At 49.5% G+C, this 27,406-nt stretch overlaps 1 protein-coding gene across 3 annotated transcripts in view; it reads right to left on the reverse strand.

Annotated features, from left to right (window-relative positions):
* LOC105182044 (uncharacterized) overlaps positions 1-27,406 on the reverse strand; it is a 361,561-nt gene that overhangs the window by 75,840 nt on the left and 258,315 nt on the right. For all 3 annotated transcript variants that reach the window (XM_025303340.1, XM_011139187.3, XM_025303341.1), the window contains 4 exons: positions 17,332-17,470; positions 15,196-15,260; positions 8,854-9,105; positions 1,560-1,877 (listed from right to left, as the gene is read on the reverse strand). In XM_025303340.1, coding sequence (XP_025159125.1) covers positions 1,560-1,877; positions 8,854-9,105; positions 15,196-15,260; positions 17,332-17,470 — 774 coding nt within the window. The remainder of the gene's footprint in view (positions 1-1,559; positions 1,878-8,853; positions 9,106-15,195; positions 15,261-17,331; positions 17,471-27,406) is intronic.

The raw sequence follows: 27,406 nt of genomic DNA on the forward strand, positions 1-27,406 counted from the left end.
GCGGTTCTGTCGGCTCGACCAACGTCCACCTTGCCGCGCGACGGGGCTCTTCATGATCGCGCCTAGCCGCGCGATCGTTCAACGACGACCAAAGGACCACCTGTGTCGCGATAATAATCAAACAATAACATCCTCCGAAATCTGTCTTTTTAGTGGGTCATGGTTATCCCGTCATTTCGTTCTTGCTGAGACGACGTTATTTTTGTAGGTTAGGTTAGGTTAACGCGTCGCTGTAAATAATCGCGCGAATGTCGAGTTCGCGGCGACGACGCACAACGGGGCAAAACTGACATTTTTTGTTCAAAATGGTTTAGAGACCTCAAAATTTAACGAAGTGAAACAAATTTTCTTTTTAAATTACTCGTTGAAAGATAACGAAGAAGATTATCTGAGCCGATTTTTGAAAAAAATCAACCCTAAGGACCTACAACCCTATAATCCCATTAGAAAAATATACCACCCAATAACGAAAAACCACAACACATAAATCGGTAACTTTAACTCTAAAAGCCCTTCACTCAATAGCTCAGTCACACCAAAACTACTAAAACACACAACATAATAATTCCATAACCCCATAATCTAATAACCCCATAACTCCATAACCATAAAAGATTTATAACGGAATCAATTACTACAAGTGATAATAAAATCATAACTCAGTAACACCATAAACAATGACTCCATGACTCCATATAATTAAAATGAAAACTATAATAACTAACTATAGTAACTTTGCTCATAGTCTAGTACAACTCGAATTAACTACACCTTTCAGATAAAAAAGTGTATTCAGGATGTGCCACGAGGGGGCTTCAAGTTCGATTTTACTGAATCTTAAGTTATTGCAACAATAAATTCATATGTAGTATGAATATATTGTTGCACATTCTAAATACAGTATATAACACTTGATTATTAAGTTATTGGATTATTGGGTAACAAAATAACTACTCTATATGGTTATTTTGCAACTTAATAAAACATGATATTACGAGGTTGTTGGATTATAGGGATATTGAATTATGGGTTATTGCGATATACAGTTATCAAATTTGAGGTTTGAGTTCTGAGGTTATTGAAGTGTAAGGTTGTTGGGTTATGGGGATATTGTTTACGGTGTTATTGAGTTATAATTTCACTTGTAGTAATTGATTTGTAGTTATTCCGTTATAAGTCTTTGGGTTGTGGAGTTATTAGATTATGGAGTTATTATGTTGTGTGTATTTCAGTAGTTTTGGTGTGACTGAGTTATGGGGTGAAGGAGTTTTAAAGTTACCAATTTATGTATTGTGGTTTTTCGTTATTGGGTTGTGTATTTTTCTAATGGGATTATGTGTTTGTAGATTAGGGTTGAATTTTCTCAAAAATCGGCTCAGACAGTCTTTTCCGTTATCTTTCGACGAGTAATTAAAAAAGAATTTGTTTCATTTCGTTAAGTTTTGAACAAAAAAATGTCAGTTTTGCGACAGGCCACTGTGCGACGGCCTGGGTTAGAGTGAAACGTCGAAAAACCTCCCGGGGGAGGGGGGAGAAAAGATAAAACGGTGGACACTCACTCTTCTTCAGCGTCATCGTGCGCGAGCCCTCCATCGGGCTGAACAGGCCGTTGCACGTCGCGTCGCCGCTCTGCGCCACCCGGTATATCTCGGCGGAGCCTTCGGGCACCGGTCCGCCCGGCAGGGCGACCTCGTGCTCCATAGCGCCCATGCCCATGGTGGCTCTGTTCAGGCTACTCTGCACCGTCTGGCTGGCCTTCTCGTAGACGAAGCATCGGTATCGATCCTCGTTGCTGGACGCGTGGCCGTGATGCAGACGGCCGACCAAGTAACGGCTGCTGCCCTCCTTCCAGGTGGCCAGACATTCCAGCTCCTCCACTGAAACGCGCAAGAACACACGTCCGCCTTGAAATTCGCCGCGTCTGATGGTCGCTTTCGTGGACTTTCGCGTCGTGTTCGCCGTCGCGCCTCGATTCCGACCCGAGGAGGATCCTCCCCCCGCTGATTTTCCGCGTCGCCATCGCTGCGCGCCGTCGCTGCGATTTCCCGTAGGCTTACGCTACTTTGACGAGTTTCATGGCGGAAGCGAGCGAGCGAGAGAGCGCGGGCTTCAGGGGATTCTTACAAAATAGCTTGCCGCTTCTGTTAATGCTCCGCGATCTACTTTGCCTGAGCGTGACGCGATCGCGGCGGAGCCTCTCGCGCTCGCGAAAGCGGCAAATTGTCAACGGCACTCGCGACGCCGTTAAGCGCGTCTAAATCTGTACACCGTGTGCTCTTAGAGACAGACAGAGAGAGAGAGAGAGAGAGAGAGAGAGAGTGAGTCTAGCGTGTAAAGCATTCGGAACTTCGAAAGCGCATTTAGCGTTTGGAAACGCGTTACAAGATAATGGTGAAGCACGGTCGCGGCCTGACACCGCGCTCGCTCTTGCTCGCTCGCTTCAATATTTAAACTGTCTAGAGCAACAAAATTAAACGAATTTGAGTTTGACGCTCGGAGCGCCGGGCGTGCTTTCGAAGTTTCAGGCGTTTTACACGCCAGACTCGCTTCTCCTCCTCCCCCTCCCCCTCCCCCCTCCCCCTCCTTCCTACCCTCTCTTTCTCCACGCGACTGCGGCTTTAAGCCTGATACATGCGCCTCCCCCCTCCTCCAAAGTTTTATTCGGCGGGTGGCACGCGCGACACGGGTCTGGCAGAACCGTTCGCGGGACAAAGAATTGAAAGCGAAACTCTTAATGATGTCCGCTCGACGGTTCTGTAATCTGGCTGACTGCCGCCGACGGTGAAATCTCTCAGCCTTCAAACGTGCATTTAGCTCCGCGGCAGCTTTGTGATCGTCGAGCATCTCCCGAGCGCTCATGGAGAATCGAGTGAGATACCATCTTTGACACGTCGCGTCGCGGTTGTTCCCGCTGCTTTCGCTTATTTCCGCTTTTCGCTCTCCCGGGAGAGCGAGTGACGTTCGCCGCTAGTACGAAATTATGACGGCCGAAAATAAGGGAGGGAGGAACGGCGGAGGACTAGGGTTGCCGCCAACTGTCCGGTTTTGGGCCGAACTGTCAGGTTTTCAGAAGTCTTGTATCAGTATCCGGTTAACAAGTCAAACCGGACGTCATATGTCCGGTTTTTAAGTTATATCCAATCAATGGAATGAGAGTTTAGATTTTAGCAACGTTTCTCCGTTTCAAGCGCCTACGAACGCCATCGAGCGCCACGAAAAGCCATCTAGTAGATGATCTGCCGATCCATCATTTCATATATATTAAAAACAGTAATAGTTAATTATTTTATTCAATCAAATCTTGTTTATAAAATTGTTTGGCGATTAATATTGTAAATAGATTCTTGTCATATTTTGTATTTAATGTAACGTTATGATTATTATTTCCGTCCGGTTTGCGTTTGTTACCAAGGAAGAAATGTCCGGTAATTTCAACTTTTGGATCTGGCAACCCTACGGAGGGGACGCGGTGGCTCCTCGAGCCGCCTCGTGCGCGCGATTTTCTTATCCTTGTCTCCGGTTCATTCGCGCGGCGCGACGACGGAATCACATGGAGCGCTTCAGTTTGGAGATATCGATATAATACTCGACGGAGCCCGGAGCTTAATGCTTCGTATTCGCGCGGCGAGTCGCCGAGGCGACACTTTCGGCATACCCCATTATCTGCCATTCGGGGCTCGGGTTAGAAAGGCCGTCGCGTAAAGAGGATTTCGATAGCCTCTCCTGAAAACGCCATTGAAGGAACGAGCCAATGCAAACGGACGAGAAAAAGCAGCGTTAGCGGGAGGTGTGTGTGTGTGTGTGTGTGTGTGTGTGTGGGGAGGGGAGGAAAGAGAGGAAGAAGAGGCGGAGGGGGGGGGAGAAAGAGAGAGAGAGAGAGAATCGTCCGCGTGGCAGCCGGTCGCCCGGCGGTCAGAAACGGACGACCGCCATGATTTCCACGCGAGGGAAAAAAAACTGCCCGCGTTCACCGATCGCTGCCCGCCAGTCATACTTCGATATCCATTTTCACTTCGGCGCCGGATTTTTATTCGTCGCGTGCAATTTTAATGAAAACGTACCTAGCCGTTCGCGATAATTGACGGCGGGGGCGGAGGGGAGGGGGAGTGCCGAGAGAGAGAGAGAGCGGGACTTGCAGCGGGGGTGGGGGGTGTAAACAGTTCTCGCGGAGAAATTTTGTCACTTTCATTGCGACGCTGCTTGATGCCACGCACTCTTTCCGTCGCTCCCCCTCCCCCCCTCTCTCTTTCTGCACTGTCATATCAGATAATAGTGCAACTTATTGCATTACGGAAAGCGTCTTCTGAAATATTGGATCACGCTGTTACGACGAGCTTCCGAATTGACTTTCAAAATCTATCAATTTCAAGCGCTGCAAATGCGCGTTACATACACACACACACACACAGATTGCTTCGTCCAATTCGCTCGTTCCTCTGGCCGTCTTTGGATAACACCGAGTTCATTGGCATAGTTTTGACAGACACTCGACCTCAGCCGCGTCTTAGCTGTCACGTCATATCAACGCGGATAAAATGAATCGCATAATTGCGAATTCCATGCCGCCATTATCCCTTACACGCGTTCAGCGGTGAAGCCGTCGTCGCGCGTCCAGGTAAAATCATGGTTAACGGATCATATCGATCGCAACGGCAATAAGTTTCCGAGGTACGTTTAACATTGAAGAGGCGGCGGTTGGGGGCGGGGCGGGGAGGGGTGGGGAATCGAGAAGTGTCGAGAGCCGCGGAACTTTAAGTACACGAGATAACAAGCAGGTTTTTCGTGCGTGAGCACACCGCTGCGAGAGTCGAGATTTAATTTCCGGCCTGATCGTAAAGGTATTTAATGTCGGGGCAGGCTTTTGCCCCCCGTTCGAAAGCAGGGCCGGCGGCGGGGAGGGGCGAGGGGGAGGGGGTGCGCTCGCGTCGGCGGCGCATTGTGTTCGGCCGCAAAAATGTATATTCGCTGGCGTCGTAAAGGCGCGCTTCCCGGGGCGCTCCTTAAAGCGCCATTGGGAGGGGATCCCCAGCTATTCACGAGGGTGAGAAGGGACGACCAGAGGAAGACGAATGAACGGGGAAACGAGGAAAGCGACCTGACGACGCGGCGCGGCGCGGCAAGGCGAGGCGAAGCGAGGTGAGGTGAGACGAACGGGGCGAGCTTGCGATCGACTCGGGCTCGCCCGGAGATTTCCGCGTGAAAAACGATACCGGGATTCTACGGGCTGTCGCCGTTGCCGGAGATCTCTCCTCTTTGGCGACGCGACCTACGAGACCGACAATTATCGGTCGTTTCGGGACCGGAGCCCGGGCTCGAAAGAGCGCGCAAAGAGCGAGAGACGTTATCGCCGTCCTGGCCGCCGCCTAGCATCCTCCGCCACTTCGGCTTCAACCGGTTCACCCTTTCTCTCTCCCTCTCCTCCCGCCCTCCCCCTTCTCGTCGGTCTGCTCGGCTCTTTAGGAACGAGGAGAAAGAGAGGACTATGAGGAGAGAAAGAGAGAGAGAGAGAGAGAGAGAGAGAGAGAGGCCGGTGGGATCCCGGCGCGTATCTAAATCACATCTCGCGCGAGAGTCGACTGCCTTCCTCTTTTTCCGGTCGACTCTTTCTCGCGGCTCGTTCTTTCACCGCCACGACCGGCGACGGCGACGACGACGACGACGACGACGACGCCTGCTCTCTCGCCCTTTTATCCTCTCGCTCGACCGGTGAGAGGAGTCGGTTTTTTGATCTCCGAGTAATTTGAGAGGTGCCGCACGCGAAAAAGAAAGCCCCATTCCTGAAGTGTAACGCGGCTCGCCGCTCCTTCGTCCTTTGCTCTCCTCCGCCCCCTCGTTCTCTCGCTCGTTTACTAACCTGCTTCGCTTGAGCCGCGTTCGCGCCGGTCTCTCCGTCAAAGCGTACGAGAGGACTCGGATTTTTCGTTCAATCTTGGCCGCGAGGATAGCTCGCGGTATACTGCGGATGAGCAACGCCTAGAGAGGAGAGGAGAGGAGAGAAGCACCGACCGGCAGACCACGCGCGCGCGTCTGAAGGATCGCCGGGAGACGCGGGTCGCGCGTAATCAATTTCCGCGAGAACCGCGGGCGTGATCGATCGAGTTTTGAGAGCCTCGAGTCTCCCGAAACGGCGAAATAATTGCTATTGATAACAGCGTTCCAGCTGCGCGTTACAAGCCCGGAATAGTTTCCCGGACGCGCGCGCGCGCGCGCGTGTGTGTGCGTGCGTGTGCTTTATTTCATTTTATATTTTTATTTTTTGTTTTTTGTTTTATTTATTTTTTTTAATCAATCCGATTCGATGACGAGCAGCGAGACGCGTGTTGGAGTGTCAGTTAAAATATTACGTGTCACGAGATTCGGAAACACCAGTTGAGCGATAAAACCGATTTTTCTCTGCGCCGAACGTTTAAATTACTACATTGAATTACGGAAATTTTCAAACGCGAGTCGAAATTTATCGATTCCGCGGCCGGCGGATCTCGCCGGTAGCGACGCGTCGCGTGCGCGCGCTACCGATAAATCGGTTTCTCAACAGGTTGCCGAAATAGGGAAAACGGAAGGCGCTGACGATGTCCCATCTCGCGCGCGAACGGCGGCTTCCCGAATGAGAGGGGGAGGCCGTAATATCCGTGCGTCGATTTAATTCTGAAAAATCTGCCGCACGACCGGATCCGTAACGGCCACTCGCCGCAAAGTGCTCGTTAAGTCCGACGATTCGTCGGACTGATTCTGTTCCGAAATTGTTTCCATTTTCGTTGGAAAACGGCGGGACCAAAGCGCACCGAAAGTAAATCCGATCGAACGCCAGCGGGAAAATGGAAGAAAATGCGGGCACGGAAGCGGCGACACGCCGATTCTCGCAGCGTTCGCCGTATCAGCCCTTGGCCCTCCCCCTCCCCCAACCGCTCTTTAAAATCCATCGCGAAGTCATCGGGATTACGCAGAGAGATGCGACAAACTTGTAACTTGATGGAGTCTAACGTCGCGTCTCTCTCGCCTGCGTCTCGCGCCATCGCGAAAACGCAGGTAGAAACAAGATATATTTTAACCTATGCAATGAGCGTACATAATAAAAAATGAAAAAAAAAACGCGCACACGTCGCTCGGCAAATATATCATCGCGCGCAGGGATTTTACGGATTTTTAAATTTTGACTCTCGGACGCGCGCGTCAAATCCCGGGACAATTTAAATACATTTGGACAGCGAGAACGCGCGCGCGCTCGCAAGTATGCCGTTTCGCTTGTTTTCGGCGCAAATGATTAAACTGCCGTGGGTGGAGGGAGGGTGGGAGAGGGAGGGAGGGACACACATTCGCGCGCGTATGAAATGAATATTCTATTCTATTACCGACCGTCGCGCTCGCACACACAGTTTGGACGGTCTTAAACAGCGACGGCCCGGCGGAATCGATGTCGTGCGGTTGATGAATATTTAGACGCCGTCCGCACATTTTGCAATGTAACTTGGTATAATTGATAACGCTACGGCAGCTCCGATACGGATTATCGGCGGCATCGATTATACCGCAATATTAAATTGAACACACGTCCGCCGAAAGTAGACACATAAACTCGCTCACGCCCGCTTCCCCAACTCTCCCCCGGCAGCCCTCTCCTCCCCTCACCAACGTATTCGCTACAAATTTAATCTCGCTGCGCCGCGCTATTAAATGCGAATCCATCGTAACGAGCGTTTAATTGAAGCGCGCAAGATATACAAACTGACGGCAGCCGGTTATCGGAGTCACTGGCTTGACTGACTGACTGACCGACCGTTCGCATGAAATACCAATCACGTTAATAAGCCACTCTATCACGCTATTAGGCAGCGACAATTGATAACCGGCCGGGGCTGTTCCTCCCCCGCGGAAGGACTTCCGGATCCTCTCTGGATCGAAAATCTCGCTCGGACATTTTTCCCTTTGATAAATTCGCGATGTATCGCGAACAAATAAACAGCGCGCGCACTAGAGAGAGAGAGAGAGAGAGAGAGAGAGAGAGAGAGAGAGAGAGAGAGAGAGAGAGAGAGAGAGAGAGAGAGAGAGAGAGAGAGAGAGAGGGATATACCGATACAGGCGGCGAGAGGTTGGGGTATTGGGGAGGGCGAGCGCGTAAAGAGAGGGTGCATAAAATACGGCGGGTGGAATTCCGCGCACGTCCTAACGTTTATCGCGCGAATTATTGCGAATTATGCGGAACGCGATGCGCGACACGCGTCAGCGAAGAACGCGCCCGGCTCACGGAAGAATCGTATTTGCATAATTCGCGAGATACAATCTATATAATTGTGCATTGTGTCTGCGTAATTTGCGATATCGCGGCAAACGTTTCACAGCGCGCGCGCGCGCGCGCTTGAAAAAGAAAAACACACGCCCGTGAATTCCCGCGGGAGTTGACTCGCGCACGTCCGTGGAGCGCGTGAACTCTTTATCCCCGGGAAATCTCTAGATCTTCGATCGTCAGCGCGACATCGGGAGCGCACACGAACGGGAAAACTTCTGCTTCGCTTCTCTCTTTTTTCCCCTTCTCTCTCTCCCTCTCGTTTTTATGCGCGCGCGCGCCCGCGCTCTTTGATAAATGCGGCGTAAATTTTACCGAATTTGTCAAAGCCCGTTAGAGAGGCAGAAAGAGCGAGAGTGGGGGAGCGGGGCGGGGAGGGGGGGGGATAAAATCGCGAAAAGGGAGCACTGGAATAAAATGGCCGGAAATCCCGTGTTCAAAATACTCCCCTGGCGTTTCTGTCGCGCGAGCGCGAGCACGATACCGACGTGTGTCGGTCCTCCTTCCTTTCTGTTTCGCTTTTGACCGAACGAGAGAATCGTCTTCGCAAACGCGAAGTACCTGCGTCTTACCTGCGCTCTCCGAGGCCGGTACGTCTGGGCAGGCCTGGTACTTGAAGAGGAGCCTGCTGTCGTCCGTGCAGGTGTCGATGTTGCTCGGCGGGTTCGAACACGTGCCGTGGCCCCGATTGTACGAGAAGGTCATGGGCCCGCGAAAGGGACACGCCACGGGCGGCGCCTCCTCGCGGAACATGGAATACAGCAGCGCATCGCCCGTGATGAACGAGCAGAGAGCCGTCAGGATGTTTCTGCCGTGGCAAAAAGCTGCAACACAGGAGAGGTCGAGCGGAATTAATCGCGGAGCTGAACACGATTACTCGCACTTACGAGATTACAGGTGCGCGCTTAATGGTAATGGACGAGCGGAGCGGACGGATACTATTGTCCATCAAGATTTGCAAGACGTATGCGGCGAGCCTTGCGGCGACGGCAAGGCGCTAACGTCGTTCGGCGAATTTCCTTCGGGTCAATTTTTCTCGCGAGCCGCGCTGCGAAGAAAGAGTCAGCGAGTCTCCGCCGAATTGCCGCTCGTCGCAAAATTTTATCTTTTCTCGAGCAGAACATTGTTAGGACCATCTTCATAAGCAGCCCCCGCGCCCCCCTCCCGCTCCCTCCGAAGCATAAGCCCCCCCGATAAGGCTGAAAGTAGGATGCCCTAAAAAGGGATGCCTCATTATTACCACATCAGGCCCCGAGATGAATCTTTTAATTATAGCTTAGATTTTACGAAATGAGGCTTTGATACGAAAAGCTGAGAAGGGCCTTAGAAGGACATTTTAAGAGGATGTTTTGAATGTGCAGAATCAGGTTTCGTTATAGAAAATTAGTAAGATCTGGAGCGTGTAATAAAATTATATATCATAGTTTAGTATTGTTTTAGTAGGCACGCTCTATCTGGTTCTTTGAAAGATTTTTTAATTATATCGCAATTAAAGACAAATTTTATTAACTTTATTGGTTGCTACATTCATTAATCTCATCCAAGGATTTTTCTAGTACCGCCTTCGTTTTGAATCGCAGCAAACTTCAATGAAAGCAGTAGCAGGATTTTTATCTGTAAAGAATGCTATATTTTATTGTAAAGTATGCTATATTTTTGAAATTTGAAAAAAATTCTTGTGTTCTAACAAGATTATAAAGAAATAAAGAAATTGCAGTCTAAATTTCTTGGAATGAAAAGAATGAATATTTTTACTCCAGCAATAGTAAAAATATTTCCTTATAAGGCCCTCATAATACTGCCTTGTAAGGACTTGTTAAACATTTGTTACACATATCTTGCAAGGCAGCTCTTGTCTTTCTATCTTTACTCTAGGGCCTGATTAATGTTAGGGAAAAATAATCAGGCCCTTTTCCACTCGGATTCTTATTCGCGTGGCATGGCGTGACGTGCGACGGCGATCTCTCTCCACGGGAGATTCAGCGAAGATGGAATAAACAAAGATGAAGTTATTATCACTCGAGGGACAGGCGCGATTAGAAATCCCTCGGCGTCGTAAAAAGTCCAATTTTCCGGAGGGCGATATCACCGTTATCGGATTTCGTTTCCGTGACGCGTATCCGCCGACGATAACGCGTCGCTCGCGTTGCGACGTAAAGCGAGCGGACCGACGCGAGCCTCCGCAGCGAATCTTCCGCCAGTGGCGCGCGTCATTTCCCGGGTGAGCCGACGATAATCGCAGTTACATTTCCTTTTACGAGACTACCCCCGGAGGGGGAGGGGAGGATCTCGCGACGTTAATAAAAATTTCGCCGGCTAACGGAAAGTTCTTATATACCGTCGGCCGACGAGTCGACTCGTTGTGCACGTCGGCGGGGTAAAGACGAAAAGAGAGAGAGAGAGAGAGAGAGAGAGAGAGAGAGAAGGAGAGAGAGTTAGTGAGAGGAGAAGTGGAGTAGAGAGGTAGGTCGAGTTGGACGATGACGAATCTTCCTGAGTAGCAAGTTCATAGTCGCGGTGGAAGTTTAACCTTAGGATATTTCCCTCGATTTCTTTCTCGCCCGCCGCGGGGGAAGCTGCCGCGGAAGACTCCGCCTCGTAAAGAGACTTAACTTTTCTGCACGCAGGTGTTCGCCACGAGCGGCGAAAAATCGAGCAAAAGACTTTTGTCTTCGGTCTACCTCTCTCTTTATTGGCGGCAGCCGAGTGCACGCGCGCGCGTACGCTTGAAACTCCCTTGCCGCCTCTAATTCAAATATTTCCAGCGCATATATAAATTACCTCTTCCTCTCTCTCTCTCTCTCTCTCTCGCACGGGCGCTAGAAACGCGCTCGGGCGCTCGTGGACGGTGATGAAAAAAGTTCACATAAACGCGTGTTAACTCCAGTCTCGAGGCGGAAACGCCCGGCCGAGGGTCCAGTTTCGCCGTCAAACGTGGAGAAGCAACTTGGGCGAAAGAAAGAGGCACGTCGGCCATTAAACGATATTGCACAAAGCGATGGCGCGATTCATCCGATATTTACTCAACATTTGTTCAACGTCGACAGTCTGATCGTCGTCGCGACGCGCGAACGGCGTTGCTCGTCTATCTCTCTCAATCACGCGTTCTCTCTCAATCAAGCAACACGTCGTCTTCGGGAATATCGTATTCACTTGGACGTTGCGCCGAACATCGGACGTTTCTTTGAGCGCTCGCAGCCGAGAGTCCTGCCTGGATTTTGACGCCTGGAGGATAACAGGAGAGAGAGAGGAGAGAGAGAGAGAGAGAGAGAGAGAGAGAGAGAGAGAGAGAGAAGAGAGAGAGGAGAGAGAGAGAGAGAGAGAGAGAGAGAGAGAGAGAGAGAGAGGAGAGAGAGAGAGAGAGAGAGAGAGGAGAGAGAAGGAGAGAGAAGGAGAGAGAGAGAAGGAGAGAGAGAGGAGAGAGAGAAGGAGAGAGAGGGAGGGGGAGAGGAGGGAGAGGAAAGGGATGGGGATGGGGGAAGGGGGAGGGGGAGGGGGAGGAAGGAGAGAGAGAGAGAGAGAGAGAGAGAGAGAGAGAGAGAGAGAGAGAGAGAGAGAGAGAGAGAGAGAGAGAGAGAGAGAGAGAGAGAGAGAGAGAGAGAAGGAGAGCGCGCGCGCTCTCACGCTGGCTACGCTCCCTCATTTTTCCCGGCGACAAACTGTGCTCAACGAAGGCAGCCTGCGAGCGACGGTGCCCGCGGCGTGACACTATGCAGATTAAAGCCCGATAAAACGAAGAGGAGAGAAGAAAAACGGGGGACTTTGACAAATCGTCGAAAAATGCCGACGCGAGAGACGTAGGAGGCGGATCCAGCGCACGCCCGCGCGCGGACGCTGTCGCGCGCTTTTTCCGTTCGTACATGTTGACCTACGGCTTTTTTCTCTCCTCCGTCGAGCTGCGAGTCGGCGGACGTAGCGGTCTCTCCGCTCGTTTTCTCTCTCTCTCTCTCTCTCTCTCTCTCTCTTTCTCTCTCTCTCTCTTTCCACCCGGGGTGGGCGAGACTCCGAGCGGGCCGCTACTTCTTCTCTCCGGTGCTCTCGTATCGTCGCGCTCGATACTCGATAAAACTGCGCGAACCGGGCTCCAAGTGGTCGCTCTCCCGGAGTTATTCAGCTGCTTCCCCGCAATCCCCGCGATACGGATAATTATAACTCGCGACAGGCTCGCGCGGCGAATCGGCCCCTCGGTAACGAGCCCGGTCTTTTCGCCAATGCTGACGTGTCGTACGTGAATTTCTCGGCGTTCTCACCGGAGCTTTCCATCACGCGTAAAAATATGAAATCACGTATGAAACAGGCGGCAATGTGGGGCGTCGTCGTTATTATTCACACTCGAACAGTCATGATGCGCAAATATAGGAATCTATCCGGGATAGATGGGCATAGTTCTTTAATTGGAAATAACACACCTGTTATTGCAATAAATTTATATATAAATTATTGCGATAAAATAATCAACAGCATATTAACACGCTCAGTAGAGGATAATGTTTAAGGTACGGAAGAATTTTTGTACCTTATTTATTATTTGAAAAAGAAATTCATGGAACGCCAACAATAACGAAATGTTAAAAATATTCTGTGAGGAATAGATGTGAAGGGATAGTTGGGCATGCCTATAGCATGCAGAAATTTGTTTATCTTTATTTATTTTTTTAATATTTTACATCCTTTTACTAATTATTAACGTTCTTATTAATCCTTTTATTAATTATTAACAAAATAAAATATATTTCCGCAAGTTTCCTATAGAAACCAAGGACAAAATTGGAGAGAAGGTTGAAAAGCGGCAACGCGGAAAAAGGCCCTAAGGGAAAGCGTTTATTAAAAAGAGAAAAGAGAAAGAAATCTATTCGGCATTTTTAAACGCGACAAGAAGCTATTTAAAATATTGAAGTACTGAAGTTTTTAATGTTAGGTATCCAGAGAAAAATGATAGTCGAATAGATATCGGATCGCGACGTCTTTTATTCGTCTAAAGCATCTAGAAAACGTCGATATCCGATGTCCATTGCTTGCTATTTCTCGCTGAGTAGGCTGCCCACCTAATCCTGAACGCTGAACCCTAACTCTGATAACAATGAACCATCTATCCCGTTTGGAGAGTTCGCGTAAAGATGCGTATACCGCGTGAAACGTAGTCTCGGTAGTCGGTGGCGAACTTTGAAGTTAAGTACGCAAATACGATGTTTTCTTAGTCGTTTAAAGCCCATCTAAAGTCTAATGTTGTAACTCAAAATAAACCGTATTCGCAAGGTATTTTTTTGACGTGTGAAACATTTCGGAGGTTAATAGTAGAGATGTGCGAACTATTCGAGTTCGAATCCCTATGATTCGACTAGGAATCAAATACATTATCGCTTGCGTGCATCAGTCACAAAACGAGCCATTTGGGCCTGTATGTTTGAACCCTTAACTTGTAATTAACTTAACTTATTATAATTAATAACTTAATTATAAATTACTTTAAACATTTAAACATATATTTTACTTTAAGATGATATTACAACATCAATATTCTCTCTCATATTAAAATCTTCCATCATTATTTGCATGTTTAATAGTCATGTTAAATTTTTTAATGATTCGATTCGATGTCATTCGATTCGATTCGAATTCGAGTGAAATTTCATAGATTCGACTCGATTCGAATTCGAATTAAAAATTCTCGATTCGCACATCTCTAGTTAATAGAAACATAAAACATTCATTTACTCGCAATAACAGTGTTTTCGTGCATCAGAAAGAGACACACCTACTCGCGGTACATCGAATTCGCAATTGACGATCAGCGCTGACGCCTAGCATATATGAACAAAATATAGCAATTGACCATAATTCCCTATGCTCATCTATCCGGATTTATCCTATATCGGGACGCGCGTGAGTGAATTTCCGGCGAGTGATCAAAGCGAAGAGATCAATGCCGCTCGGTGTAGACACGCGTGCGAGCTCCGCCGCGCTGATAAATATGGCGAATTGTCGAAAAGTGTCGAAAGGGGCCGTGGACACTGTCGCGATACCTTCCGCGCGCGCTGAATACGCTGAAACAATTGCCGGACTACTTCGCCGAACACACACACACACACATACACACACACACACACAGGCGGCGGGAGATCCGCGTTGGGATTTGCGCCGGCATCGGGAGTTGCTAGCCGGAAGCGAACGTGGCCAGTGCGCACTTAATCCGCGGATATGCAGAGTGCGAAATACGGTAGCATTTTGTTAGGAATTATTATCCTGTTTCGACGAGTTCGCTCGCTTGTTCTCTCGCTCGCGTTCTCCGCGCTCGGATGAGCGCATTAACGAGGCAGATAGGAAACGAGTATCCGCAGAACGCTGCGAGGTATTCGCGATCTCCTTTACAGCGTAAACGAGATTGGCAGTCCGCGGGGCGGAATTAGCGAGACCGTTTTCGTAACACCGCTTCGCCGACACGTCGCCGCGCGCCTTCGCCCGGCGTTCAGTGCGCCGCGAGAGAGACGCGCTCTCGCCTCTCTCGCGACGAGGGAAAATCGTTAAGTTCACCGTCCAAGAATAATTTCAACCGCGCTACGACTCACTCGCTGCATTCTCTCTTGTCTCTCTCTCTCTCTCTCTCTCTCTTTCTCTTTCTCCCCCTCTCTCTTTTCTTCATCATTATCGTCGCCTTCCTCCTCCTCCTCCTCCTCCTCCTCCTCCTCCTCCTCCTCCTCCTCCCCCTCCTCCTCCTCCTCCTTCTCCTCCTCTTGCCGTCATCGTCGAGCTTTTAATTAACGATCGGCATCCTAATGAACGAATGGGTCTCCGAGGGCTAACGGCAAATCGTTATCGACCCGGCGCGGCGCGGCGCGGAGCGACGTCAGTCGACGTCGTCGTCGTCGACGGCGTCGAGCGCGCTCCACGTTGGCGTACTTATTTTTCCTACTTACTCTCTTTGTACTGGAGAACGTTGGAGTGCTTCTCGTGGATGACGACGCAGCGGTAGCATGACTTCCTGAAACAAAAAAACGTAGGCATTGCAATGCGGAGAGAGAGGCTAAGAGGCGCGCTCCTCCAACCGCGCTCTCTCCCTCGTCGGAGAGCATTACTTTCGCCCGTTACGGAGCGTGTCGTCGTCGTCATCGTCGAAGTTGCGTAATTCAAACGACCGAGCTGCTCGAGCGTCACTCACATTGATGCACGCGGGAATGATTGGTCAATAAGAGCGCGTGGCAGGCGAAGACTCTCTCTCTCTCTCTCTCTCACGTTGTTTCTCATTCGCGTTGTTGGTGCGGAGAAAGCGGCGAGGAAACTGAAGCCTCGAACCGAAAAACTACCCCCTCGACTGTCGTCCTCCGGCGAACGATTAAACAGTCCGTATCAGCTCGCTTCTCGGCGCACAATAATTTCGCAGCGCCATAACGAGGCGGAGAAAGGTGCACGGTGACGTTTAAATTTTCGCTGCCGTGCCTCTCTCGCGAGACTCGTTTTTGCCCCGACTTCTTTATCCGGCCCGACGGCATATCGACCCGACACTTTGCACACAGGCGAGTCCGATAGAAATCTTGACGAAAACTTGGACGACGACGACGACGACGACGACGACGACGACGACGATGATGGCCGGCGTGTGACACGAGCATTACGCGGCGAGACAGAGCAGCTCGTTCTCGCGCAACATGTAATTTTACACGACGGATATCTCCAGTATCTCGCGTTTTCGGCGGGAAGGGCTCGCGGCAGCGCGACTCCATCTCGCGAGAGATATCACGAAGAGAGAGAGAGAGAGAGAGAGAGAGAGAAAGAGAGAGAGAGAGCGTTGTCAGGGAGAGATATCCCGCGCGATCGCGCTTCGCGGGGCAAAGCTAATTTATCGTGAACGTTCGGGCTTCGCGGCGCGAGGATAATCGCTTTAAGAATTTATTTCTTTCAGCTGGACGAGCACAGAAAAGCGCGGAGCACGCTCGTAAATTAGATGTGATCAATTGAAAAATCGCGATACTGCGCGAGAGAATGAGAGAGAGAGAAAGAGAGAGAGAGAGAGAGAGAGAGAGAGAGAGAGAGAGAGAGAGAGAGAGAGAGAGCGCTCCGACGGATTTATTTATCCTGCTCGCATCCGCTTCGGCGCGGGTAAATCCCTCGCGAGAAGTGCCCGAGGAGCTCGCCGAAGTTCGCGCTCCTTTTTCCCCCTCCCCGCCCGGTTTTGTTAACGATATCAGCAATTCTGCGAAATTGAATAAACCAGCTGGCCGGGATAGAAAGGGGATACGGGTTATTCGGTCGACCGATTTCGCCATATTAGCTTTAGTAACTAAGGCTTTGATCGGTTGGTTACATGGATACGGTACATGTTATCTGAATCCTCCGTGCAGCGCTCTGTAGGAATTTTCAGAGTAAAAATTGTCTCGCCGCGCAATTGTTTGCCGCGCGCAAAGAGGCCAAAATAAATATGGCAGCAATAAATACCACTACACCGCGGATATAGCGCGCCCTTTTCTCTCTTTCTCTCTCTCTCTCTCTCTCTCTCTCTCTCTCTCTCTCTCTCTCTCTATTTCTTTTTTTTCCTGCGTTTTCATTTTCCCCGTTTTCCCAGTTGCTGCGTTGCGATATCTGAAGAAACCAATATGTGCGATCGGAAACGTATTAATTCTCTCTCTATATTGCCTGATTATTATTTATTACGACGCGACTCGCGCTCGGAAGTAAAAACGAGCACACGCGAGTGCCCGTGAATTTTCCCGTTCGCAGACGAAAGACCCGTTGGACCAAGCGTCGGTTTCTTCGTTTTCCCTCCCCTCCCCTCCCCCCTCCCCGCGACGAAACACGTTCGCGGAATTCGCTATCTCGATCGTCTGTACGGAGTTGAATTTGCCACTTGCTAAGTTCGAATGGCCAAAGCCGAACTCGATATTTTATGGCCATTAATCCCCCGTCGGGCGGGGGAGGGAAAAAATAAAAAAATGTAGCGCAGCGAAAATGAGAGAAGGTCTATCCGCGATGTCCTCTCGTAGACGCGCGGTCGCGTGAGTGCTGAAGTCGCTCGTGAAACGCTCCGGCAAGAAGCGCGTGACCGTCGAATCACTTACTGATCCACCAGAAGAAACTTGTCGCCTTCGTTGTGCAAGCATCTGCCCTTGCTGGATAGTTCGTTCCTGGATATCACTATCGGCTGCCTCACGCCACTTTGGAACCACGTGCCTTCCCACTTGGCCGGAAATGAGCATTCTGAAACGGCAAGAAATAGACGTGTATAAGAACACGCGTAAATGCAACGTTCCGAGTAGAAAAATTAATAAGGTTCTGATAAGGGCCTGATTATTTTTCCCTAACATTAATCGGGCCCTACAAGATTTGTAACAACCCGAGCAGAAATTAAATATGGCAATTTTTTATGCCCGATATGGCATGACTAGGCAAGCCATAAGAAGGCATTTCGAGTGGTCCTTATCCGGTCGGAACGTGGCAATTGTCTTGCAATATTTTCCGGATTATACCCTGACTGCAGCGAGGACGTCATTATTTGGATGCCTGATTTGGTCCTGATGAACATTTGATCAGGCTTCTCGATTTCAGGCAATTTTATCAGGGCATTATGCAGCAGTGCGTTTCACTCCTTATTACGTGCCGGATCCGATAAAGTTATTCGGGCCCTATTGGAAATTTCGACTGGGTTTTAATACGGCCGTGGGACGATCTTCTGCTCGGGAAACGGCTTAACGGTTTCTTATAAAGTAATATTATGAGGGTACCTTATAAGGTAATATCAACTAGGCCTTATAAGGCAATATTGATAGGGCCCCGTAAGAAAATATTTCTATTATTGCTTGAGTAAAAATATTCCTTCTTTACATTCCAAGAAATTTGTAGACTGTAATTTCTTTATTTCTTTATAATCTTGTTAGTATAGAGCAAGAATTTTTTATTTTAAAAATATAGCATACTTTATACAACATTCTTTATAACATTCTTTACACATAAAAATCTTGCTACTGTTTTTATCAAAGTTGGCTTTCCTGCGTTTCAAAACGAAGGCAATATTAGAAAAATCCTTGGAAGAGACTGATGAATATGGCAACTAATAAAATTTGTTTTTAATTGCGGTATAATTAAAAAATCTTTGAAAAAACGAGATAGAGGGTACCTACTAAAACAACATTAAACTATGACAATTTTATTACACGCTTCAGACCTTACTAATTCTCTATAATAAAACTTGATTTTGTATATCTAAAGGATCGTTAAATGGTCCTTCTAAGGCCCACATCCAGTGTTCCATGTTAAAGCGTTATTTTGTAAAATCTAATTGGTATCTCTAAAAGATCCACCACGGGGCCCGAAGTGGTAATAATGAGACATCCCTTTTCAGGACATCCTACTTTCAGCCTTAACGGGGCCTTATGTTTCCTAAGGATGATCCTAACAATTTTTTGCTCGGGGCACCTTTTTAAGTGTGTCTCCGCCGCGCACTTCTCGCGTCGGCGTGCGTTTGCGTCATTTGCGTTCGGAGTTTTCTTCCCGCGCGAGGAATGATGCTCGACGTCATCTACGCTTGGATCATCTCGGCAACGATAACGTCCGCCTTTGACGTCTCGTAAACAGGCGTCGCGTAAAGACATACGTCTTTGCCGAGACTCGGCCGTTCGCGCGTTTTACGCCGCGAGGGAAGAGCGGGGCTGCGTAACACACCCAATGAAGTAATTCGGGACAAATCGAACGCGGATCCGAAGACAGGGGGAAAGAGTGAAAACAGAGAGGGAGAGGGGCAGAGAGAGAGAGAGAGAGAGAGAGAGAGAGAGAGAGAGAGAGAGAGAGAGGGAGAGAGAGAGGCGGCATATTCGGCATTGGGGTGCGACAGAAACGGAAACAGAGGAAGAGAGCGAGAAAGGCGACGAGGCAGGCAGGCGGGCGGGAGGGAGGGAGAGAGAGATACAGGAATCGGAGGGAACGCAACGTCGGTGGCGAGATAGGAATTCCCGGGGCGGGATAATCCCGAGGGTGAGGCGAATTTCCGGAAACTACTGCTAGTATGGAAGGGATACATCCAGCCGAGTTATCGACGATAATCGAAATCCGGAGGAGTCCCTCGTGCCTCGTTCGTTTCCCCGTGCGTGGGTCCACCGACTGAAAACGAGAGGAGCAAAAGGGAACGGCGGGGTGTATTTTTGAGCTCGGAGCGGAGGGGGATTGCAGGATAGGAATCCATTTTCGAGGAACGAGCGCGAGCGAGCGCGATACGGAACGACGTTTGATCCAAACATGATGGTGAAAATTTCGCGATAAAAATGACGGCTAGCGCTTTCGCCCTCCTTCTCTCCTTTCCCCCTCTCTCCCTCCCTCTCCTCCTTGCCGTGCGTGCAGCGAGGATTTTCGCATAGTTCGCTCGCCAGCCGCCGAAATGGGAGCTCTCGCTCCCGGCATTCGTATTAGCGTATTAGCGGGGGCGTGCGCGGGCGAGCGCGTTATATCGCGCCCTTAATAACTTATATCCTATTACGGCGATTATGTAAACTTAAATGAGCAAACTGATTGAATAATTAGTATTTATAGCGATTTTATATACCTTACGGACACGTTCCTCGCGCAGAGCGCGCGCGCGAGAGAAAGAGAGAGAGAGAGAGAGAGAAGGAGAGAGAAAGTCCGTTGAAAGTCCGGGTCGAGTTAATTCCCGCGGAAATTCCGCAATGAAATTTCCACGCGCGGCCGCCGGATCGCCGTTCAACCCAATCAGCTTTCCGTTTTTCGTCGGCCGACGTCGTCGCCGGGACGATATCTTCGTCTCCCGCTCGGCGAGTCGAGCGATTGCCCGACGTGCAATTCACGTCGGGGATTAATTCCGCGCTTTATTACAGCGCGGCGCGGCCGCGGAAGTATTCTTCGTTAATATATCCCGTCCGATGTGTAACTGCTCGAATTTTCCTTACATGCGCGCGCCGGGTAGTAACCAGAAACCGCTTAAACTAATAGTCTCGTAATTCTGATTTACGCCGCGTATTAATTAGCGGCGTAAATTCTGTCGATAATTCATTCGCATCCGCCGTTGTGCGATATAACGCGCGCGAGTCGTGCGTGCGTGCGTGCGTGCGTGTGTGCGTCGCAACAATTTTCCCGGCCTCGTCGCGACGCCGCCGATCAAATGCAAGAATGCCGCGCGCGCGCGCGCAGAGGCGGGATATTAAATATCGCGTTTCGGCGGGCCTCGCGCGAATAATCGCCGCCTCGATTTAACGCACTTAATTAGGCGGTTAGCGAGACGTAACTAAGAGGAGGATAAGCGCCGGGATCTTGACGCGCGGTGTGAAAGTAATTTAACACGGAGAAATATTTTCGTTGGGATTTGCCGGGATGATAACAAAGGGAATTTTAGCGGCAGTCTTGTAATGGGGCAAGACTGTTATCGTTTCCCGAAGTTGACTCACGGATGTTGATTCGTCTAATTGGAGAGAGTTTTTTTAGCCCCTCGGAGAGAAAGAGAGCGAGCGAGAGAGAGAGAGAGAGAGAGAGAGAGAGAAAGGGAGCGCGAGACGGTTAAATGTTGAGTTACCGACCGTGGGGTAAATAGCGACCCCTTCGAGAACGAAGCTCCGCGGCTAACGCAAATTTTGTCTGGGTGTTTGCAATAACAAAAGGCGCGAATGAATTCCCGTCCGCGAGCGAGCCTGCCGAGGCTGCCTCCTTTTCTTTCCCCGTCCGAAGACGCTCTCGCCGCGCGCGCGCGCGCGCGAGTGCACTCGTTGACACACGTTGAGTTTGCGACCTTCCCGTCGCGGGCAATTTCGACGAGCACTTTCGCTCGTTGCTTCTCCGTCGCGGTAAAAGCGGAGATCGCATTTCACGCTAAATGTCCCGTCAATCGCGTCGCGTAGAATCACCGTTGAATCGGCGGTCGTCCGCTCCGCCGCGCCGCGCCGCGTCGCGTCGTCTCACCCCCGACGAACGGGATATAATTGTGTGAGATTAAAGAAGAGCCCGCTCTGTGCGCGTTTGTGTGCGTAAAGAAAAACGGGCGCGGGGAGGAGGCGGGTTGCGTAGAGGGAAAAGACACAAATCATCGAGCACTCGGGGACGATCGGTGCAGGTGCGTTCGGCGAGGACGGGATCGATACGAGACGCGGGCTTCGCAGCTACGGCCCTGAAATTCGTCAGCCACCCTCTCTCGCATTCATCCCCTCTATCGCTGCTCCACCGTCGGCGGCCACCCCGGGCATTTATTTATTTCCACGCGGTTCGTATGCCGCACGTTGCCTCCGCTCCTCCCGACTTTCGGGCTCGGGCGCGGGCGGCGGGTCGGGAACGGGGGTGTGTGTGAGACAGAGAGAGAGAGAGAGAGAGAGAAGGGGGGGAGAAGGACGAGGAGGGCTCCGGAAAGTCGGGAACGCGGCGCGGGGCCCCGCGAGGCCCGCGAGGGGTGTGACTCGCGACGGGGTCGTAAAATCCGCGGGCGAGACTCGAAAGCCGTAATCACGGTTCGCACCATGATGGAGGATCTTCCAGAGAGAGAGAGAGAGAGAGAGAGAGAGAGAGAGAGAGAGAGAGAGAGAGAGAGAGAGAGAGAAAGAGGGAGAGGAGAATAGCTGCGAGGGTGGGTCGTGGTTGGAAAAAATGAGGGGATAACACGGCTCGCGTCTGGAGTCTCGAGCGTGTTACGCGAATCACTCCTGTCGATTCTCCCTCTTTGTCCGTCCGATAACGTCTTATCCGAACGCTCATGATAACAATGATAATAGCAATAATTGTCAAGGGTCCTGTCGAGTCTCGGGCGATATGAAATGTTTATTACGCAGTCGAGGGAGAGAGAGAGAGAGAGAGAGAGAGGGAGGGAGGGAGAGAGCGCGAGAGAGAGAGAGAGAGAGAGAGAGAGAGAGAAAGAGCGGGGGAGAAGCCGAAGTTGATGAGCGAGAATAAAATACCCGGCGAGAAGGCGAACTGTCGACTCGAAGCGGGCTTTTGCGAGCGCTTGCTCCGCCCGAAGGCGAGCTCCGGGACTTTTATTCGAGACGTTTTCCTCCGTCCGTCGCGCAGTCAGCGTAAGAGTTACGCGCGAAAAAGTGGGAATCCGCCGGCTCTGCGGTTCGGCGTTATAGCTGGAGGGAGCAATTAAAAAGTGTTTACGTCGCGTTAACAAAGCTTCTTCCGGTTGCGGCGGGAGGATAAATCGAGATACGCGCGAGCGTGAATTCTCCTTTTCTCTCTCCCCTGCCCCCACTGTCCCCCGCGCCCTGGCCCCTTTCGCGGTCAATTCAGCGACGATGGAAGATTTTCCATGGCGGAGAATGGCGGTGGAATGGAGAAGGCAGAAAACGGAAGAGGCGAGGCTGGCAGCGGGAGCTTTTCGACCACCGGCGAATGGAACGCCCTGAAATTTTATATTTATGCCTCATGCCCGGTTATTGCTGGTTTCGGTAGGAACCGACCGAGTGGACAGAATCGATGTCGCGAGCGTCGTCGACGGCTACGCGTGTCGATCTAGCCTGGCCTGGTAAATTGAAATCTATAACCGGCGGTACGTAGCTCGGCGCGAATCACCGCGACGGAATATTTCGTGTCTTTGCGCCGGCGGCGGCGAAAGGGCCGCGCGCGAAACGAGCGCGATGCGATTCGAGTAGAAAAATTAATAGGGCTCTGATAAGGGTCTGCTTATTTTTCTCTAACATTAATCGGGCCCTAGTAGGGATAGAAAATAGAGATGTGCGAACTATTCGATTCGAATCCGAATCCCTATAATTCGAATCCGAATAATTCGACTAGGAATCAAATACATTATTGTTTGCGTGTATCAGCTACAAAACGGGCCGTCTGGGCCTGTATGTTTGAACCCTTAACCTGTAATTAACTTAACTTATAATTAATAACTTAATTACAAATTACTTTAAATATTTAAATATATATTTTACTTTCAGATGATATTACAATATCAATATTTCCCTTTGTATTAAAATCTTCCATCGTTATTTGCATGTTCAATAGTCATGTTAAATTTTCTTATGATTCGATTCGACTTCATTCGATTCGATTCGAATTCGAGTGAAATTTCATAGATTCGACTCGGTTGGAATTCGAATTAAAAGAGATTCGTTTCGATTCGATTCGACATAAAAATTCTCGATTCGCACATCTCTAATAGAAAGACAAGGGCCCTACAAGATGTGTAACCAAGAATTTTTTATTTTAAAAATGTAGCATATTTTACAGTAAAATATAATATTTTTACACATAAAAATCCTGCTACTCTTTTTATTAAAGTTTGCTGCGTTTCAAAACGAAGGCAATACTAGAAAAATCTTTGGAAGAGACTAATGAATATGGCAACTAATAAAACTAATAAAATTTGTTTCTAATTGCGATACAATTAAAAAATCTTCACAAGAACCAGATAGAACGTACGTACAAGAACAATACTAAACTATAGCAATTTTATTATACGCTTCATATTTTATTAATTTTTTGTAACAAAACTTGATTTTACATCTAAAGCATCCTTAAAAGATCCTTTCAAGGCCCTCATTAGTTTTTCATGTTAAAGCATTATTATTTCGTAAAATCTAAAGCAACTCTAAAAAATCCTTCTAAGGTCCTCATCGGTTTCCCTTATCAAAGCCTTATTTCGTAAAATCCCAGGTATCCTTAATAGATCCATCTCGGGGCCTGATGTGGTAATAACGAGGCATCCCTTTTTAGGCATCTACTTTCAGCTTTATCGGGGTCTTATGCTTCACGAGGATAGTCCTAACAATATTTTGCTCGAGGCGTTGCATCGCCGGCGCTTCGATGATTCGCGATCTTCCCTTCCTCCTCTCATCCTCACACTCTTCCTTTTCTTCGCCGCTTGCGCGCGAATAAACGACTGCTCACGAGAGCGTAGCTCTCGTTTCGCGGATAATTTCCGCGAAATGTATTATTCCACGAATTGACGAGTGTGCAGTCGCGAGGGATAATAATCGTCGTTGCGGGCGCGCTCTCGCTCTCGCGTGCCGCGTGTCGCGGCGAATCTCGGCTCGCATCTCGCGCGCGTTCGGCTCTCGATGCAAATTTGATCGTTTCAATTGTTGCGTGTTATCACCGGCGACTTGTGTGCGCTCGAATAAATCCGCGGGGATTACCGGCTGAAGAAAACATGTCCTCCCTCCCTCTCTCTCTCTCTCTCTCTCTCTCTCTCTCTCTCTCTCTCTCTCTCTCGCTCTGCGGTGGCTGTCTAATACATCGCGGCGCTCGCGCGAGTGATATAAATGCAAATCCCCGACCGAGACAAGCGGACGGCGAAATGCAAGGCGAAAGATACGCGGTCTCCGTGGTGGCGAGTCGCCCCGCGGCGATAATATAATAGACACCGACTTCTTTTTCATGCTGAGAAGTCAGCGGTTCCTCGCATGCGCGAGCACCTCTCCCGTTCCCTTCTCCGCTCCCCCCCCCCTCACCGGTCATTCGCGGTCCTCCTCTCTTTTGTTCTCGGCTTTTTGCGGGGTGCGTAATTTTTGCGAGCCCACGGTGTGTTTTCGGCCCGATCACGCGAGCTTACTCGAGTCTCAGTAGATGCAGGCGACGTTACTTAGCGCGTAACTTACGGTCGCAGGTAGCGGCGAGAAGTTGAGAAACGTTCTTATGTTCTCGACACGCAATTAAGTGGGCTTTATTCTCACGGACAGGACATTACTTTCCGCGTCCGCCCGGCACCCCCTCGGGAGAAACTCCCCTTCTCGGCCCCTTCCTCCCTCCCCCTCTCTCTTTCTCTCTCTCTCTCGCTCTCTCTCTCTCTCTCACTCTCTCTCTCTCTCTCTCTCTCTCTCTCTCTCTGCCACGTCGCCACACCGCTCCCTGCGGATTGCAACCCCGGCTTTTGTTCACGTACACGACGATCGTCCCCGCTCGCTCGCTCGCTCGCGACGCGGTAATTCACCCGCCTCAAAACGGCGCGGAAGCCGTGCGGCGACAAAACGATACGCGTGCGCGGCATAATTTCGTTAACAAATAACGCCGCTGCGAGAGTCGGCGTGTACGGCATTACTCTTGCGAGCGATGCGCAAGAACAACACGCCATGTATTATTATCGCGACAGTGACAAAGTCGCAACACGCGGGAATTAGCAGAATTCGGAATTTATCGCGCGGGGAATTCGCGCGTTGACCGCGCGAGCGCGCGCGTGAGAAAATCCCGCGCGTCCCCGCCGGCGTCGGGACGCCAGAAGTTCGTGCTGCCCGTGTAATCCGTAAAAAACAAGAGAGGGAAAGAGAGAGAGAGAGAACGCGCGGAAGTGAGTGAGTGAGAGAGAGAGAGAGAGAGAGAGAGAGAGAGAGAGAGAGAGAGAGAGAGAGAGAGAGGGAGGGAGAAAAAATCGGGCTACTTCGGGCGTGCCCTGACGGATGAAATTTTAATTCCCGTTTGACGAACTCGAAAGTGCAGTTCCGACGCGCGTACTCGTCGCGACTGCCGGCGCGATTCTTCAATATTTGAATTGAATTATGACGAATGCGCTCGGTTTTTCGGAAAAATGTCGCAGCGCGTGCGTACACGTGCTCTCGGCCGGACACTTGTCGACAATCGACAGCCTTTTTCCAACGAGCGCGCGGGATTCGAAACCGTCGCGAGTGCCGAGTCGTTACGTCGAGCACAAAGAATGACGGACGGCGCTCTTTTCGGCTCGAATATCGCGATTGTTACCCGAGAGAGCACGAGGAGAGCCAGAGGGAGAGGGGGGATCGGGGCGGCAGCGACGACCTACTTCCGACACCGACGCCGACATTACTTTTCGTTAAACGAATGGCCCACGGTAGCGCGCGCGCGCGCGGATTTGAGAAACGCAAAATTATGTGGGCTTTATTCTCACGGACGAGTCATTACTTTCCCGTGACCTCCTTATCCACCCTGACCCCGCTCCCCGTCCGGCCGTTCCGTGGCCGCCGTGCGCGCGCGGGTAACGATCCCTCGCGCGCGAGCCTGTAATTTTCACCCCGGAATGGCCCGTGTCGTGTCGTCCAATTGGACAACGATAATAAGGACAATAGCGACAAGAATAATTGCCGCGGTAATGAGGAGAATCACGGCGCCGGAAGTGATCTCGCTTATTGTAAACGATTGCCTCGCCGCCACCCCGCCCCTCCCTCCCTCTTGTCCCTAGCTGGTCTCTCCTACGGACGATGATAATACTCTTAATTATACGCAGTCGAACGTTCCTCTTTTCGCTCGAGCGTACGAAAATAAGTAAAGCTCCGTCTCTCGCGGTGTCTCGAGGAGGGAATGAAGCTAATGAACTGTGCGCGAAAATAATAGAATTTCTCCATCTCTCTCTCTCTCTCTCTCTCTCTCTCTCTCTCACTCTTTCTTTTCCTTTTCCTCTTCCTCTCTCTTTTTCTTTCCTTCTTTATGGTCTTTTTGTTATATTTAATGTGTCGCGACGGGGCATTTTTCTCATGCGTTCTATAAAATTAAATGCTTGGGTGGAAGAAACGAGATTGAAATCTTAAAGGTACCTCTCGAACGCACATCGCGCTCCGCGAATCGAGATAATTCTCCGACTGACCCTGAGCAGAAAATTGTTAGGGCCATCCTCATGAAGCGGAAGGGCCCGAGGGGTTGAAAACAGGATGCCTTAAAAAGGGATGCCTCATTATTATTACATCAGGCCCCGAGATGGATCTTTTACCGACATCTTAGATTTTATGAAATAAGGCTTTGATGAGAAAACCTGAGAAGAACCTTGGAAGGATCTTTTAAGGATGCTTTAGATATACAAAATTAAGTTTTGTTATAGAAAATTAATAAGATCTGAAACGTGTAATAAAATTGTCATAGTTTAATATTGTTTTTGTAGATACGTTCTATCTGGTTCTTTTAAACATTTTTTAATTATACCGCAATTAGAAACAAATTTTATTAAATAGTTTTATCAGTTGCCATATTCATTAATTTCTTCCAAGGATTTTTCTAGTATTGTCTTCGTTTTGAAATGCAGCAAAATTTAAGAAAAACAGTAGCAAGATTTTTATGTGTAAAGAATGCTGTATTTTATTGTATTTTATTTTAAAGTATGGTATAATTTTAAACTAAAAAAATTCCCGTTGTATACTAATAAGAAGTTATAAAGAAATAAAGAAATTACAGTCTAAATTTCTTGGAATGAAAAGAACGAATATTTTTATTTAAGTAATAATACAAATATTTCCTTTATAA

Source organism: Harpegnathos saltator, unplaced genomic scaffold, assembly GCF_003227715.2.
Source record: "Harpegnathos saltator strain DR-91 unplaced genomic scaffold, Hsal_v8.6 scaffold54, whole genome shotgun sequence".
Taxonomy (NCBI): domain Eukaryota; kingdom Metazoa; phylum Arthropoda; class Insecta; order Hymenoptera; family Formicidae; genus Harpegnathos; species Harpegnathos saltator.